The following is a 16,053-nucleotide window of genomic DNA, read 5'->3' as shown; positions in this document are numbered from 1 at the left end:
CAGAGCACACAGATAAATTGGCTGTCTTTCAGAAGTTTTGTAGTTCCTAATAAAGCTAACCCCCCTTTTTCCCCAATGTGATTTTTTTCTCTGGTTGCCTGCCACATGCACATTACTGGGGAGCATATTTGATGTTCCAAATGGTCCTTGTCTTTTCACCTTCTGCCTACCAGCCAGTGTTTTGCCTTCAGAGACCCTCTCCTACTTTCTTTTTCCTATGCTGTTGGTACCCACCTGCATCGTACTTCCAGCTCTTCTTTGGTACTTTTGGTCACTTGGCGTGCTCCCACTATCAGTCCAGGATTTTGTTCTCCCCTATCCTCACTACAAACATATTTGCTCTTATTAATCTGGAGTGAGCTGAGTGTTTTTTCCACATGGAAATTCAGGCATGGCTGAGAATACAGTTAGCTCTACAGTCTAATCTGTAAAGGTAATGGAATCACAGGCATCTGTACCAGCTTTTGCTCTAGTTGAACTGCAGCATAGACAGGAGGGTGCTGGCCTCAGATTGCAAGGATACGTGCTGGTCTGCAGCAGCTGGCCCAGGCGTCTGGACTTGCTCTCTGGTGCCCTTCATGGAGTCAGTACAGGCATAGTCTAGCAGCCTACTGAGGCCTAGGGAGTTTGGTCCTGTTTTTTGCTGTCTACACAATAAATGTCACAAGCGCCCCAAAAGAAGTCTCTCAACCAGGCTTTATTTTGGCAACAAAAAGCAATTATGGTAATTCAACACACTGCACACAAACAAAATTCCTGGGGTGGTTCTGATCTGGGATACTTCAGCCCCGCCTTTTTGTTATTCTACCTCTTTTGCCTGCTGAGCAGTGGCCACTGCCATCATCCTGAGGAAGCAGCTCATTAAGGGCTGCAGTTTCACAAAATGAGGTGCAAAGTGGCCCACACATGCTCTTACAGCCCATCACCTTTGCTCGGCAAGCAGGTCTCCCCAGGATCCTCGCAGGCATGATGAACCTGCTGTTGATACTATCACTTGGTTTCAATCACTTACTTCTACAGGCTGGGTTAAGGCATGCACACGGAGAGCCCATCCTGCTTTGTGCCACTAATGAGACAAAGCGAATTACACGACAGTACGTATGAAAAAAGGGGAGTTCTGTATATACAGATGGCCCACTGTGACCTGGGGTACAACTAACAAGACAAAAAGGAGATATTAGCTTGACAGAACTGATACATTTTCAAAGCAAACATCACAAATACCAAATAGAGTGTAAAGTCAGCAAGACCAGTGCTAACGAGGAAAAAGCGAACAGGAGTGGGCTGTTTTGGGGAAGGGATGAGGGTGGTAAAGAAGGGAACATTTGGGATGAGAAAGAGGGTATAAAAAGGGAAACCAAGCCATGGGATGCCAGTTACTGGGGAGCCTGGCCAAGCAGCCTTGTGCCTGATCATGTTGGTTTGGAGCAGGATGATAACTCCATTGTGTAATCTGGCCCCACTTTTTGTCAAAGAGGAGAAAAATAACCAAGCTAGCCGAATTGCTGAACCGCCAAATTATTTGAGCAGAGCTTTTAACCTGATCTGCATTATCTAGTTGCATTCATTTCTTGCAGTAGTGATGCAGGCTTTTCTTTCATTAAGAAAATCAAAGCTGCTGTGAGACCAGCATCTAATGAAGTGCAGTGACCGAAAATCTCTTGAGAGGTGTTTCTTCACTTGCTTTGAGGACACTCAGGACACTTTCTGTTTGTCTAATTATTTGTATTGTAAGTGTATTTAAGCAAGCAACGGTCAAATATAGTACGGGGGAGTTAGCAGCAAAAGGGCATGTGATCCAGCCTAATCTGGTTTTAATTCTGCAGCCTGTTCCTAAGTGAAGACGTCAAAAACAGCTTATCTTCCCAGGACTCTTGCTCATTAGAAACTTGATGCTTCCTTTTAAGTTCCTGTCTCCTCAACAATTAGTCCGATATGCTCAGTTTTCCTACAATTAATTTGCAGAAGATGCTTCACGCTATCAATGCATTAGACACGACAATGCCAGTCTTCTCCTGGCAGAAGTCCGACGTCGCTCTTTTCAGCCTTCTAACTGCGGTTTTGTCTTTAAAAGAGGACTCTGTTTGCTGGGGAGGAAAAAGACGCTTTTTAATTAAAAAAAAAAAAAAACCAAAAAATATCTACTGCTGCGTTACCTCAAGGAAGGCGCCGCACGGAGCATGCGCCCTGAGGGCAGGGCAGGCGGCAGGGGTGCGGGTGCGGCGGCACGGAGCATGCGCCCTGAGGGCAGGGCAGGCGGCAGGGGGCGCTGCGAGCCACTCCAGGTCCCGCCCCGCGCGGGCCACCGCCCCCCTGCCCCGCCCCCTCCCTGGCGGCGGCTGGCGGCGCCGCAGCCGTGGCGGCCATTTTGTGGCGCTGCTCGGTCGGTGGCGCTGGGCTCGGCGCGCGGAGCGGGGCCCGGGCGGCGGTTTAGCTCCTTTCTAACCCCTTTTTCCCGTACAGATCCCTCGGTAAGAGAGCGGCAGCGCCTGGGCGGGCCGGGGCGCCGGGGCCGGCCGGGCCCGCGCCGCCTGCCCCGCGCTGCGGGCCCTGCGGCGGGGCGAGGGGAGGGAGGCCGGGCGCGGCGCGGCTGGCACGCGTCCCCGCGCACAAAGGGCCGCGCTGCGCCGCGCCGCGCCGCGCCGGAGCGGGCGGCTGCTGCCGCGCGGCCCCGCCGCGCTCCGGGCGCGCTGGAGCCCGCAGCCCCCGGGGTGGCTGGGCGGGCGCCGCTGCCGCCTCGCCGCGGCCTGGCGCGCTGAGGCCGGGGGCTGCGCGCCCGCCCTGCCTGGCTGCCGGCGCCCGCGGAGCTGCGCGGCCCGGCGCGGGCAGGTGAGTATGTGCGCGCCGAGCGCAGGCGCCGAGGGGCCCGGCCGGCGGGGGCGGCCGAGTGACCTTGCGGCGGCGCCGGGGCCGGAGCGGGGCCCCGGGGGCTGGGGCCGGGCGGCGCCGCGGTGGGCCGCAGCCCGCGGCGGCGAGCGGCCCCGCGGCGCGGGCGTCGGTGGCCCGGTGGGCGCGGCGGCGGGGGCCGTCGGCGGCGCGTTGCCCTGCTGGCGCGGCAGGAAGCGGCGCGGGGCGCTGGCGGCGGGTCCCGGCGCGGCTCTGGGGGGCGCCGGCGGCCGCCTCTCGCCGGGCCCCGGGGAACCATCGGGGCGAGCGCTCTGCACCTCGCAGGGAAGAAGTATCCTGGCGCCTGCGGCCCTGCCTCCGGGGGATGCCCTTTAAATACTTGCTGTGCAGTAACCTACGATGTTTTTCTACTAATGAAAACTAGTTCCGTAAACACAGGTTAGTTTTGAAGTGGGTCCCAGAAGTCTGAACCTCCTTTCGAGGAAACTCTTGGCCTTTGTTTCACTAGTCATTCTTAAACTCGTTCATTCTTAGCAAGTTTTCTTCCCCACCTCGATCTGCTGGCGTTAGGCAAGTCAATGGGCAGGTTGTTTCCTCGGTGGAGTCCTCAGAAGGTTGTTTAATCAGCTGCTTTGTGTTCACTGCATGGTTGTTCTGTATAGTTAGTAGGTACCGTGGGTATCCTTTCTTGTGGAGTCGTTGAGGTATGGTGTCAAGCTTGTAAGGGAACAGGTGTGCCTTAGCCTGTGTTTACCTAGTTAATGTGCTCTTGAGCACCAGGTTGATCTGAGAGGATGTCTTGGAGAGGGTGCCTTTACCTATGAGGGTGATGTGTGCTTTTTTTTCTTTAAAAATGAGAGAATTGAGACTTCTGTATGTAAATAGATGATGATGATGATTGATGGAAAAGTTAAACATGACAGAGTGGAGTTTTTTCTGAAGAATGCTGCTTAGTTTTGTGTATGTGGTGTTTTACATTAGAGCATGTCATCTTAGGGCACTGGGGATCTTCAGCTTGTTTTCAGTGTCATAAAAAAGATGCATATGCAGCCTTGTGGCTGCTCTACTGGAAATATTTTGAATGATTTGATGGGGTTTTTTTCCAATGGAAAGTTCCTTGTGCATGATAGATCTATCTGCTTCTTAAAGCAGATGTATTTCTGCATGAAACTGTTCTTCAGGTGATTATGTTCTCTTCTGCATTGTAAACTACTGTTTGAAACTGTGCCAGATACAAAAGTATATAGTTGAATCCTACAAATACAGGATTGTTTTTATTTTTTTCCTTAAAGGTCTGCTTAAAAATGTATAGTCTTCTATTGAATGCATTTACTGTTTTAATATAAGTCTGAAGGGCATAGTTGCATCTTTCTCATTTGCAAGTCTGCTATTAATGTCCTGAAAGATCCGTGAATGCCTGTGTTCATTTTAATCCTTTCTGTTAGGGAGTTTGTGGATGTTTGCTAGTACTTCTTTCTGTAAGTTTGCTTTGCTAATAATGCTTATAACTGAAAATTGTTTCGGCTCTGTGAAAAGGAGGCAGTTGTTTGTTCTTAGTGTGTGGTTCTTTTCTGGATAGTTTTCCAGAGAATCAGAATTTTGGTGTAAGATGGTCTGCTAAGCAATGAAAGAACAAGAGCTTTTTCTATCCCTTCTTTAAATAAGAAATATATATATTCCTCCTTGAAATACCTAGCTTTCTTGTTGAGTCGTTTTCCCAGGAAGATAGTTTTAATGCTCTCAAGCATGAAAAAAAGGGTTTTGGATTAGGAGTTGGATTATAAAATGGCAGATTACAAATACAAAGATGTTATCTAAGCAAGGAATTCTTACTCTGTGCTGTATAGAGGTGACTGCTTAGAAATGTCACCTCTCTATAGGGTTGACCATCTATGAAATGCAACTTAGTTTCACCAGTTTGTGTGACGCTTGAAAAATTGTTCACGTGCAGCCATAGAGAGACTTCTGATTTGCGGCTTATGGTGTTGCTTTGTTCAAGTAAGAAGATGCACAGTTGGAGGAAGGCATATTATTTGTACCAGTTGATAGAGCAAGGGTTTGATAAAATCCGGATCCCTAAGTATTTGGTTCTTAATCTGCCTTTGAAAGATAGTGATTTGTTCAGCTATTGGAAATGGGAAAAACTGAAAGATGCTCTGAATGTTTTCTGATTCTTTTTCATATTCTTTTGGGAATACGTTCATGTCTTGAAACTACACAATAACTGCAATGCATTTGTCAAAAAGTGATACAGCTATCAAGTATTAGAAAATGCACTCTTATTCTTGTCGTTGCTGTATGTTTCAGTGCCTTGTGGTGGTCTCAGGATTGAACTTTCTATATGAACAGTTCTTTGTGGACTGTTACTGCTCTTGTGTTGCCTGCATTGATTTTTGCCTCCATTTATTCTTTATTGCAGTCTAAAAGTTGGTTTTAATTGGTTGCCCACAGGATTGGCTTGGCTTCTGCTACTTGTTAAGAAAAAAACAACTGTCTTTGCAGGTAAGAGACTTTGAATTGAAGATTTCTTTTTATGCATATTGAGTATATATTAAGACATATTTGAAGCTTTTGGAACCTCTGAATTGGTGTCAGAACAGCTGGGTCAAATAATCTATAGTTGGTCTTTTTACTTGACTCCCACTGGTGATGGTGGTTCTGACCATGTTGTTCTCGTAAACAGAATTTTCTGCCAAAGTAATGTTTTGTTGTTTCATCAGCACATGCTGGTCCTGAACAATCTCCCAGTTATTTTGCACTGTTTGAAAATGTAGTGATTTTGTTGCAGGCCATAGGTCTGCCTGTTTCTAACTACCGGAGCATAAAAGTGTATAGTAGTTGGTTCTAATTAGGTTTGCAGCAGTTAAAGGATCAGATAGTCATCTCTGAGCTAATTTGAAGCTATCCTAATCTAACAGGTTAATTTTAGCCTTTTCAAAAAAACCCAGCATTCTGCAGTTTTAGCTACTGCTAGGCAGTCACAGCCCAGATGCTTTAAATTCCTCCTGCAACACCAACATTATTCCAGTTCCTAGTCTTCATCCAAGAATTGCCAAATATGTTGTGTGCATGTACCGTGTGGGTATTGTGGATTAACACCCCCTAAGGATTAGGCTGAGTCTTCTAAACTTGTTTTAACTTCAGAAATTTGTATGTCTTAGAAGGCTAGTCCAGTGTTTTCTGTTTTATCATTTTATACATATGACCCAGTTTCTGCTTATTTTACTGACCAGTACATAGATTGAAGAGGTAATATTGCCCTTTAGTGCTGTACACCCTTTTCTAATGTAATATCAACATTTCTGAAGATGTGATTATCGAGATGGATAAACGTGCTTTTAAGGTTTATCGAATGACTTGAACCAGATTGTTTCTTGGTAGGTCTTTACTTTTGCTTTGTGGTCTCCACCTGATAGAGTGGACGGTTTGGCTATAGTATAACTTTTGATTTTTATGCTTCCTGTCTCTTCTTAAAAAAATCTGTGTTTAAAATACCTGTTTATAGAGGAAAAAAGCCTGAGAACATCTCTAACAGCCCAACAAAAAGCCTTCAATGTACACTTAATAGGCACGTGGCCTGTTCTGTGTCTGCAGTTAATCTTGCCCCTGCATGTATATATTGATCTTTAACAAATCAACACTGAAGAACTTGAGCAGGCTGCGCTTTTTTGTTAGTTTGAAAATTTGATTGGGTTATTGTCTCCTAAGTGCCTTTTGAAAAAAAAAATCCGACTTGTGAGTGCTTACGTGTGTGAAATTTGGTTCTTTTGTTGCACAATTTGATTTCTTTTTCCTCAAATCAGAGACCAAAGGTAATACTCTGTTAAAGCGCTGAAATCCTGGGTAACTTTGAAGCAGTTTCATTTTGAGTTGACAAAATATTTCCTGCCAAAATATTCGATGAGGTCTTTAAAATTCTTTTTCTTAATACCCTGCTACTGCTAGCTCTTGCTTAATATCAAGCACTTGATTAGAATCATGCATGGAATTAGTTATGCTGAGGTCATTGTGGCCAGTTCTTCTGGCAATTGTATGCCCTAATGAAAGTGTCTAAACAGTGATTCTTTTTTTTTTCCTTTTTTGTTTTTGGCCATAGTGGTTTCCTAAGACCTAAATGGCATCCTTAGCAAAACAACTTTAAAATATCCCTCAGCATTTCTAATGAAGTTTTGAATTAAGGGCAAGATTGAGATACTTGCGTTACCTCAAAAGTTACATAAATGTTCAAATGCTTAAATTCTTTAAAAATTCTTTTTTTTTTTTTTGTGGCTTCATCTGTTAATTTGTCTCCTGGGCTAGATTCACAGAATCATTGATAAGTGTGCTTACCTAGCAGGCTGTCAATTCTGATAAAGCATACTTATTCTAAATCAGTAGATCTGAGTAGAAAAACTTTCCCATGTTGCCTTTGTTTAGGTAATGGCCCTATCAGCTTGTCATGTCTTTTGCATTAGGAAGGAGATGACTATGAAGAAGTAATCTCCCATTTAATAAAGAAAGTTACACTTCAGGAGTCAGATATCTTAAAAGTTTCTAAAACTCATTTCTTGTTATAACAGGTAACACAAAATCTACAAACATCTTAGCTTTTAAAATTACTTTTTCTTGTAGTTTTCAAAGCACAGATGCAGTAACAGGGATGCTTTTGTGCCATTCACTTGCTTCAGGATCATATAATTTGAAAGCAATCCTGTAGCGTAATGCAGCAAGTTTGTTTTGCAGTCCCCTTTAGTATGACTGCTTTAAAGTAAACATTTTTAATTTTAGTTTCAGAGATTGATAGCAATATTAGGCAAATTTAAAATAAAACTATAAGACCGTTGAAAAAGAATACAATTTTAAAACAGTGCAAAAAGTTTTAAATGCTTTCTTAGATGTGTACATAGCATAGCTATCTTATTTTGACATTTCTTTCTCATGTGGGCTGTTCGTTTTGTTGTTGGAAAATGATTAGAGAGCAGACTTTGTTCTTAAGTTAAATGAAAGTGTGATTAGAAGAGATAAATGGAACACTTTTGTTTTGTTTTTGTTTTGTTTTTTCCCCCAAGTTATACCTTGCCAGGAGATGGGAAACTTGCTCTCTAATAAAAACTTAGCATATGTTCCTCTTTCTGTTGTTGCCATTATTGGTGAAATAGGCGTTTTCTTAGTGGTGCATATGGCTAGATTTTCGTACTTTTTTTTTTTAGATGATCTAGTAAGAAATTAGGTGTTCATTTACAACAGCTAGAGCAGCATAGCTGACGCTGTGCCAGTGGGCTTCTCTGCTGATTCCTTGAGGGAGAAGGATCATCCGCACTTGCCAACAAAGTGTGAGCTAATGCCCTGTAATACCCTAGCATGTTTCTTGGGGTGATTAGTGAATGGAAGGGGTTAACTCCGGTTTATGTGCAACAAAACAAAATACTGAACTACCCGATTTAGTAATCTGAAGTTCCACCATGCCAATAAAAGAATTGCTTCCTCCTCTGGTAAGAGTCATTACTAATCATTAAGTACAGAATTCAACCTGGTTATCAGATGGTTAAACTGTTGGGCATTGGCTTTACCTGGTAGTTTACAACGTCTCTACTCTGAACTCAGTGGAAAACCTGGGCAGGCAAATGCAGCTGACTTAAGATTTGACTGTATGCTGGGATATGATGTTTAACTGAATGTGGAATGTTGTGGGATAGTTAATGATCGTAGCTGGTCATGGTGCACCGCCTCCTGGCGATGCATTGTGTTACCTGGTTCATCCTTGGTTACAAGTGCCTAGTGAGTGTATTAACACCATGTATATGTGGCAAATGGGAGCCTCAAAGGTCTTCCATACAGCTTCTGAACTGGTTGGTACTTAGGAAGCTGAGAAGTTTCAGGGAAGGAGTGGTTCAGGTGAAACAAGGTGCTGCTGCTGACTGTTTGGGATAAAAGATTGGCTTCTGAATGGGTGAACTGTGCTAGTATTATGATGTTTTCAGTCTTTACTGAAGGGTTGTCAAGAGTAAGTGAGGATTACCTAAATTGGTGTTTATCTTGACCTTCTGATGTAACCTCAGGGTCTTCTGTAGGATGTGTACAAGGTAACTTTCATCAAGATCTAGCTGTTTGAAATTGATCTTAAGCTTCCACTAACCTCAACTAACTACAGAGGTAAAGTAATTTACTCGTGCCAGAGACTGAAGGTGTGTTACTAGACAGAACATACGCAGCTCTTTTAAGTTATATTTTGCCTTTAAGACTTTCAAAATCTAATGTTTTAAAAACAAGGTATTTAGGTAGACCATGCCTAGATGTTTATCTAGTCCGGGCAAGGTCTATATCTAAAGTCACAAAATGTTTGGGGTTAGTTTGTAACTGTTAATTAACTCCACTGTCACATCGACCTCTCGTCTTTACTAGGAGAGAAATGTAAGATCATTATAATCTAAATGGCCTGTGTCACGGTGTTTAGTGATTCATAGTGTCGCTAGTTGTGAATAATGGGTTTGAGTTCATAACCCTCTGTGTGTTCCCCGTCTTCTTCACATGACATACGTTAAAATCCCTTTCCAAATGAGAAAGAGAACTGTCTATTGCCCATAGGTGTACAGACTTTTTGGCAGTCACTTTGCCAGGTACGATGGATATCTTATCAATGTATGGTAACTGAAATTTATTTGCTTAGCTGAAATACTCATTTTGCTTATGTTCCATTAATTAATGAACTATTGATACGATAGTTCTGATTTTTGCTGTCCCTTAGTTTTTTTTTGTTTGTTTTGTTTTTTTTTTTGTACTGACACTTGTGGGTTTCAGTTTAACAGTTTATTTTGGAATTTGCAGTGCAAACCTTACACTAATTGTGTTGGTAAATGTTTAATACTTCAATCTGTGCGAAGTAAGCAAACATGAATAAAGAACTTGGAATATAAACATGCTTAACCTTTGCAAGATGTTGTGAGGGGTATGTAAACAAATACAGTAGATGGTGTCTGTAGGTAAATGCATGGTGTTATAATCAGTAGTCTGACATAGCCGTTGCCTTTTCTCATCTGCAGGTGTGTGTTGTTTCAGCGCAGCATGGCTGTGGTCATCCGCTTGCAAGGTCTCCCGATTGTGGCGGGGACCATGGACATTCGCCACTTCTTCTCTGGATTGACCATTCCTGATGGGGGCGTGCATATTGTAGGGGGTGAACTGGGTGAGGCTTTCATCGTTTTTGCCACTGATGAAGATGCAAGGCTTGGTATGATGCGCACAGGTGGTACAATTAAAGGGTCAAAAGTAACACTATTGCTGAGCAGTAAAACTGAAATGCAAAACATGATAGAACTCAGTCGTAGGCGTTTTGAAACTGCCAATCTAGATATGCCACCAGCAAATGCTAGCAGGTCAGGACCACCACCCAGTTCTGGAATGAGTGGAAGGGTAAACTTACCTACTACTGTACCTAACTTTAATAATCCTTCTCCTAGTGTAGTAACTGCTTCTACTACTGTGCATGAAAGCAATAAAAACATATCCACGTTTTCTACTGCCAGTATGGGGACTGCACCCCCAAATCTTGGGAGTACCTTTGGTAGCCCAACATTTAGCTCAACTATACCTAGTACAGCATCCCCAATGAACACAGTACCTCCTCCACCAATCCCTCCTATCCCAGCTATGCCATCTTTGCCGCCAATGCCTTCTATTCCCCCAATACCTGTTCCACCTCCTGTACCCACACTGCCTCCTGTTCCTCCAGTTCCCCCGATACCCCCTGTGCCCCCGGTGCCCCCAATGACACCTATACCTCCCATGTCGGGAATGCCTCCTTTGAATCCTCCACCCGTAGCACCTTTACCCACTGGAATGAATGGGTCTGGAGCAGCAGTGAATATAAACAGCGGCTTGAATCCATTGTTTATGGGTCCCTTGAATCCTGTAAATCCTATCCAGATGAATTCTCAAAGTAGTGTCAAACCACTTCCTATCAATCCAGATGACTTGTATGTCAGCGTTCATGGAATGCCCTTTTCTGCAACAGAATCTGATGTGAAAGACTTTTTCCTTGGGCTCCGTGTGGATGCAGTCCATATGCTGAAGGATCATGTAGGTCGAAATAATGGAAATGGACTAGTTAAGTTTTTTTCTCCTCAAGATACATTTGAAGCACTGAAGCGAAACAGAATGCTGATGATTCAGCGCTATGTTGAAGTTAGTCCTGCAACAGAGAGACAGTGGGTGGCTGCTGGAGGCCACATAACTTTCAAGCAAACTATGGGTCCCTCTGGGCAATCACACCCTCCTCCACAGCCTCATTCTAGGTCCAAATCTCCTAGTGGACAGAAAAGGTCACGGTCAAGATCTCCCCACGAGCAGGGTTTCTGTGTTTATTTGAAAGGTCTTCCCTTTGAATCGGAGAACAAACATGTAATAGATTTTTTTAAAAAGCTGGATATAGTTGAAGACAGCATCTATATAGCTTATGGACCTAATGGGAAGGCAATCGGAGAGGGTTTTGTTGAGTTCAGGAATGAAGCTGATTACAAAGCAGCTTTGTGTCATCATAAGCAGTATATAGGGAATCGTTTTATTCAAGTTCATCCTATTACTAAAAAGGCAATGTTAGAAAAGATAGACATGATTCGTAAAAGGTTGCAGAACTTCAGCTATGACCAGAGAGAAATCATGATGAATGCTGAGGGAGAACCAGGCTCACCTAAATTATGTGCGCATATATCTAATATTCCATACAATATAACAAAAATGGAAATCCTTCAGTTTCTAGAGGGACTGGCAGTAGAAGAAAGCTCTGTACAAATTCTTGTTGATAACAATGGGCAAGGTTTAGGACAAGCACTGGTTCAGTTTAAAACTGAAGATGATGCTCGTAAGGCAGAGCGTTTGCACCGTAAAAAGCTGAATGGAAGAGATGTTGTTTTACGTTTGATTACTGTAGAAGAAATGAGAGAAATTGAGAGAAACCCACCGTCTCAAGGGAAAAAGATACTGAAAATGCCACTGCAAGGAAATGCAGCTGTGCCGGGAGCACCAAGCACTGGCGGGGATGAACATGCCTTCTTGGGGGGAAGTTCAAAAGAGGCAAACAATGGTCCTCCGTTTAATTTTCCTGGTAACTTTAGTGCCTCTAACACATTTGGTCCCCCTCTACCGCCACCTGGAATAGGTGGCTTTGGTGATTCTAGACCAGGAATACCTTCAGTTGCAAGTAGTGGTTTACCTGGTGCAGCTATTGAGGTCCCAGGTTTTGCAGGTGGTCCTGGTAATTTGAGTGGACCGTCAGGTTTTGGAGGGGGCCCTCAGAGTTTTGGTAATGGTCCTGGAAATTTAAGTGGACCCCCCACCTTTGGTGGTGGCCCTCCAGGAATTGCAAGTGGTCTTGGACACTTAAGTGGACCTCCAGGGTTTGGACCTGGACCGGGAAATATACATATTAGTGGACCCCCAGGGTTTGGAACAGGGTCTGGGAAGCCAGGACCAACGGTCATTAAAGTGCAAAATATGCCCTTTACTGTTTCGGTGGATGAAATTTTGGATTTCTTTTACGGTTACCAAGTGATCCCTGGTTCAGTGTGCTTAAAATACAATGAAAAAGGCATGCCCACAGGAGAAGCAATGGTTGCATTTGAGTCTCGCGATGAAGCAATGGCAGCTGTTGTTGACTTAAATGATAGGCCTATAGGCTCAAGAAAAGTAAAACTTGTTTTAGGGTAGCTGTTAATATGAAGTAGTTGTAGAATAGATACTCATAGTGTTGTGATAAATGCATCCGGATTGGTTTTTATAGTATTTCCAGGATAGAACCTGTGGATCGTTTAAATTGTAAAACAGATTTGTTTTGATAAGACAGAGCACTGGGTTAGCCATTTACGTAAGAAACACTGCAAGGATAGATGTGCAGTGGATTTCCCAGTACAAATGTGTGGAGAAGCTAGACAGATTCTTATTCACCATAGAAAAAGTTTGGTAAACTATACTGGACACAATGCTTATCAAGGAATCTGGATTGGTTTTATGTAGTTTTGGATAAGGGAAATAGATGAAGTCAGTGAAGTTCTTTAGTGGGTGCTCTTGCAAGCCATTGTAAAATAGATAGTTATTTCTAGATTTGGTTAAAAGCTGGCTGAATTTGCTTTGTTTACAGGTCAAAGCTTTGTTTAAAGTTCTGATTTTCCTCTGCAACTGAATGAATTCTCAGTGTACACAGATTAATTGTTTTGTGTATGTATCTTTCTTTTTTCCAAGGTTCTCACTGTATGAACAGTTGAATTATGCCCATTGCTGATGTGTCTACCGAACTAATTCCTATAAGTATGAGCAGAATCGTTCTGTAAAATTCAAGCTGTTCTTTGTGGAATAACCTTTAGTTATTTATATATTGCAATTATAATTGTGCAGAATAAGACTTTTGCCACAAGTATAGCTAACCTCAAACATTATCATATGAGTTTTATAGTACACTTATAAAACATTTGCAGTAGAAGTAACAACTTTAAAATACTCATCATTGTTTAAGTAGCTTGATTTGTTAGGATTACATGAATCAGTTGGTGTAGGATCTTTGACACTAGTTCATATTGATGTTGTATTTTTCATGTGTCTTTTGACTCCTTACATAGAATCTCTGTTAAGAGAACCAAAGTGGTGATTATTAGAAGATTGGAGTCCACCTAAAGTTTTAAATTAGTTTATGTATGAAAGAAGCTTTTATCTTCAGCAACTCTGTTGTGGATTACTGCTATGGGTGAATTCAGAGATAAAATTTATTTTTCTCCAAAACTTGAAAATACTGAGTTTACTATATATTTTTGCAATAAACTTGTGCTGTTGTTTATTCAAAGTCTGTAAAGAGTTGCCATTTTCTTTTCTGTACAGTAAAACCTTTCACAGAAAAACAGAATTGGAGAGGAAGTAATTACACAAGTGAAAAGTAGAACTCTTTGATTCATCCTCGCTTGGCTTATGATAAATTTTAAGACTTGGGCATTGCCTGAAAAATCCTGCTCAGATTTCCGGCAAATCATTGTACTTAAACATAGTAATCTTGAAACTGTTTTGTTTTTTGGACAAAGAAAACCAGTGCCTTTTGGTGTTGCATATCATGGAACACTGAAGTGTATGGTCAGGCAAAATTTAGAGGTGCAAGTGGCAACAGTTTTATTCATGTGGTGTGTAGGAGAGATTTGAAAACCTGTGCAGCGCTGCATCATGAGAGGATTTCACAGTACAGGAATATTTGGAAGGATTGTATAAAGGTGTACTTCAATAAAGAGGCGGTCGCATTACACAGATGCTTCTGTAATTCATTAGCATAATTTTGTTTTGACAGATTACTAGGTGGTCCCGACTTTGGAAAAGTAATGTGATTTGTATATACTGTTTAAAATTAAGCCTCCTGTTAATAAAACTGTCTGTCTCTGAAGCTTCATGTTATGCGTTTCAACAGTCTTTGGGAGTAATGTTTCAACAGCAGATCTTTGTTTCTTTTTTTTCTTTGAAAGTCTGAAAGTATTCTTCCTGATGTCAGAAAGATGTGCGACTAGGAGTCAAGCCTTTCGGTTTATTTTTTAAATTTTGCTCTTTGTTTTTTAAACAACTTTTATTAAAATTTCATACTATATTGCAGTTATTATTTGGGTGCTTGTTTCTTCATGTTTCACATTAGAATAAAAGTGCTGAAAAGGAAAACTTGGCTTCATTGTTCACAGAATTGATTTAAGATGTTAGTGTGTGTTGACTTGCAGAAACTGGTGATAACTGTTTCAAGTTTAAATGAATCACAACAATGCGTGCCTTGTTGTGAAATGTGATTAAACTACAGGTATCTGGAATTAGATGCACGGTTCTGTTACTTTCTTTTGATTTCACGTGTATCTTGATCCTGTTGGTAATGGATACAGGGTTATTAGTGCTTGTGTTAGACACAGCATATGCTGTGAAATGTGCTTTTATGCCTGTTCCTTTGGACTTTATAAAAGTGCAGGTTTGTTTTGGAAATCTTTCATTTTCTGATTTTTAATATTCTGTATGGTCTAAATATGTTTAAATGCCTTCCTCCCTCCTTCCCCCCCCCCTTTTTTTTAGTATAAAACAATACAAAAAGCCCTTGGTGTTGATAATATTGATGTGGATGAAATGCCTAAGTGGAGTTTTTGGGGCAGGGAAGGGGCTCTTCATCTTGCCAAGCAGTTGATGGTCCATATCTTTTTAGCATGCTGAATTAGTAAACACCCCTCATCAACAGTAGGCTCTTGGGAAAAAATAGGAAGTCATAGCATATTTGGAATTTAAGTATGTACTCTAAAAACACTGTAGTTGCTGTCCCAAATACTTACAATTGATCTTTTAAAGCATATGTAGAGAAAAGTTTGTTATCAAGTGTTACTTGCAAAAATCAGTCGTGTTTTATATAGCAACTCACTCTCCTGTTAGAAGTAGCCTTAAACTGAATGTTCATACGATAAGCCATGAAGGATGCTGTTTGCCCCTGATATTAACAGACTGTATTGCTAGTTTTGATTAAAAAAAAAAAAATGTTCTTTTGCAGATGTTTATATTCATAAGGAGCCTTAAAAATAAGGGGTAGGACCTTTGAGGGATCTGCTGTAAAAGATATGTAGCTGCCCTCTCTTGTACACCTCAAGGCTACTTGCTAAAAAGAGGTAGTAATAGAAAGAGTCAGCTAGTTGACACTGCTTAAGTTCACAGTTGCTTTGGCCTTGATGCTTTGAATGTCAGGAACTGACATCCTGCCTAGTATGGTACTTTGGAACAATACCGAGTTTCTTCAGTTTTGAAAAGTAGGTACTTCTGTTTGTATAACTGGCTAAGCTGATATTTTCTAGCAGTTCCTCAAGTGTCAGTGTCTGAGTATCACTTGCAAAAATAACAAGTGGTAAAGTGCTTTATTCACGATGTCTGTTGAACACACTTTTTGTCACCTCATACACAAGATGAAGTATGAAAAAAATGAATTATTCAACAATAAACTTGCAACTTGCATGAAAGGCTTGCGACAGATGCAAGTGTGATATTGAATCTAAATTTACCAAGTTTTCCGGTGGTTGCAAGTAAATGTCACAATCTGATTTTGTTTTGAATAGCACAAGTAGATTCTTTTAAATAACAGATGATATTAAGGCTAATTCTTTATTGGCGAAGAGTTGTTGCCACATTTAAATGCTGATTTGAGTGGTGTGAGGATTTGTAGGATTTAAGAAAATTGCAGGATATTCCTTT

At 41.9% G+C, this 16,053-nt stretch overlaps 1 protein-coding gene across 13 annotated transcripts in view; it reads left to right on the top strand.

The window, feature by feature from the left end:
• The first annotated feature begins 2,301 nt into the window (after positions 1 to 2,301).
• Positions 2,302 to 16,053, top strand: part of RBM12 (RNA binding motif protein 12) — a 46,436-nt gene continuing 32,684 nt past the window's right edge. For 3 of the 13 annotated variants that reach the window (XM_064521322.1, XM_064521323.1, XM_064521316.1), the window contains exons 1-2: positions 2,309 to 2,471; positions 5,267 to 5,349. Coding sequence is in view for 4 of the 13 variants with exons in the window: in XM_064521315.1 (XP_064377385.1) it covers positions 9,889 to 12,528 (2,640 nt within the window). In the remaining 9 variants the exon portion in view is untranslated. Of the gene's footprint in view, positions 2,472 to 3,171; positions 3,286 to 5,266; positions 5,350 to 9,866; positions 14,440 to 16,053 lie in introns of those variants that run through there. The other 10 variants (XM_064521324.1, XM_064521318.1, XM_064521325.1 and 7 more) reach the window with 8 other exon arrangements.

The sequence above is a fragment of the Dromaius novaehollandiae genome, chromosome 16 (assembly GCF_036370855.1).
Source record: "Dromaius novaehollandiae isolate bDroNov1 chromosome 16, bDroNov1.hap1, whole genome shotgun sequence".
NCBI classification, from domain to species: domain Eukaryota; kingdom Metazoa; phylum Chordata; class Aves; order Casuariiformes; family Dromaiidae; genus Dromaius; species Dromaius novaehollandiae.
The sequence above is the reverse complement of the archived record's forward strand: the minus strand, read 5'-3'. Positions and strand labels throughout refer to the sequence as shown.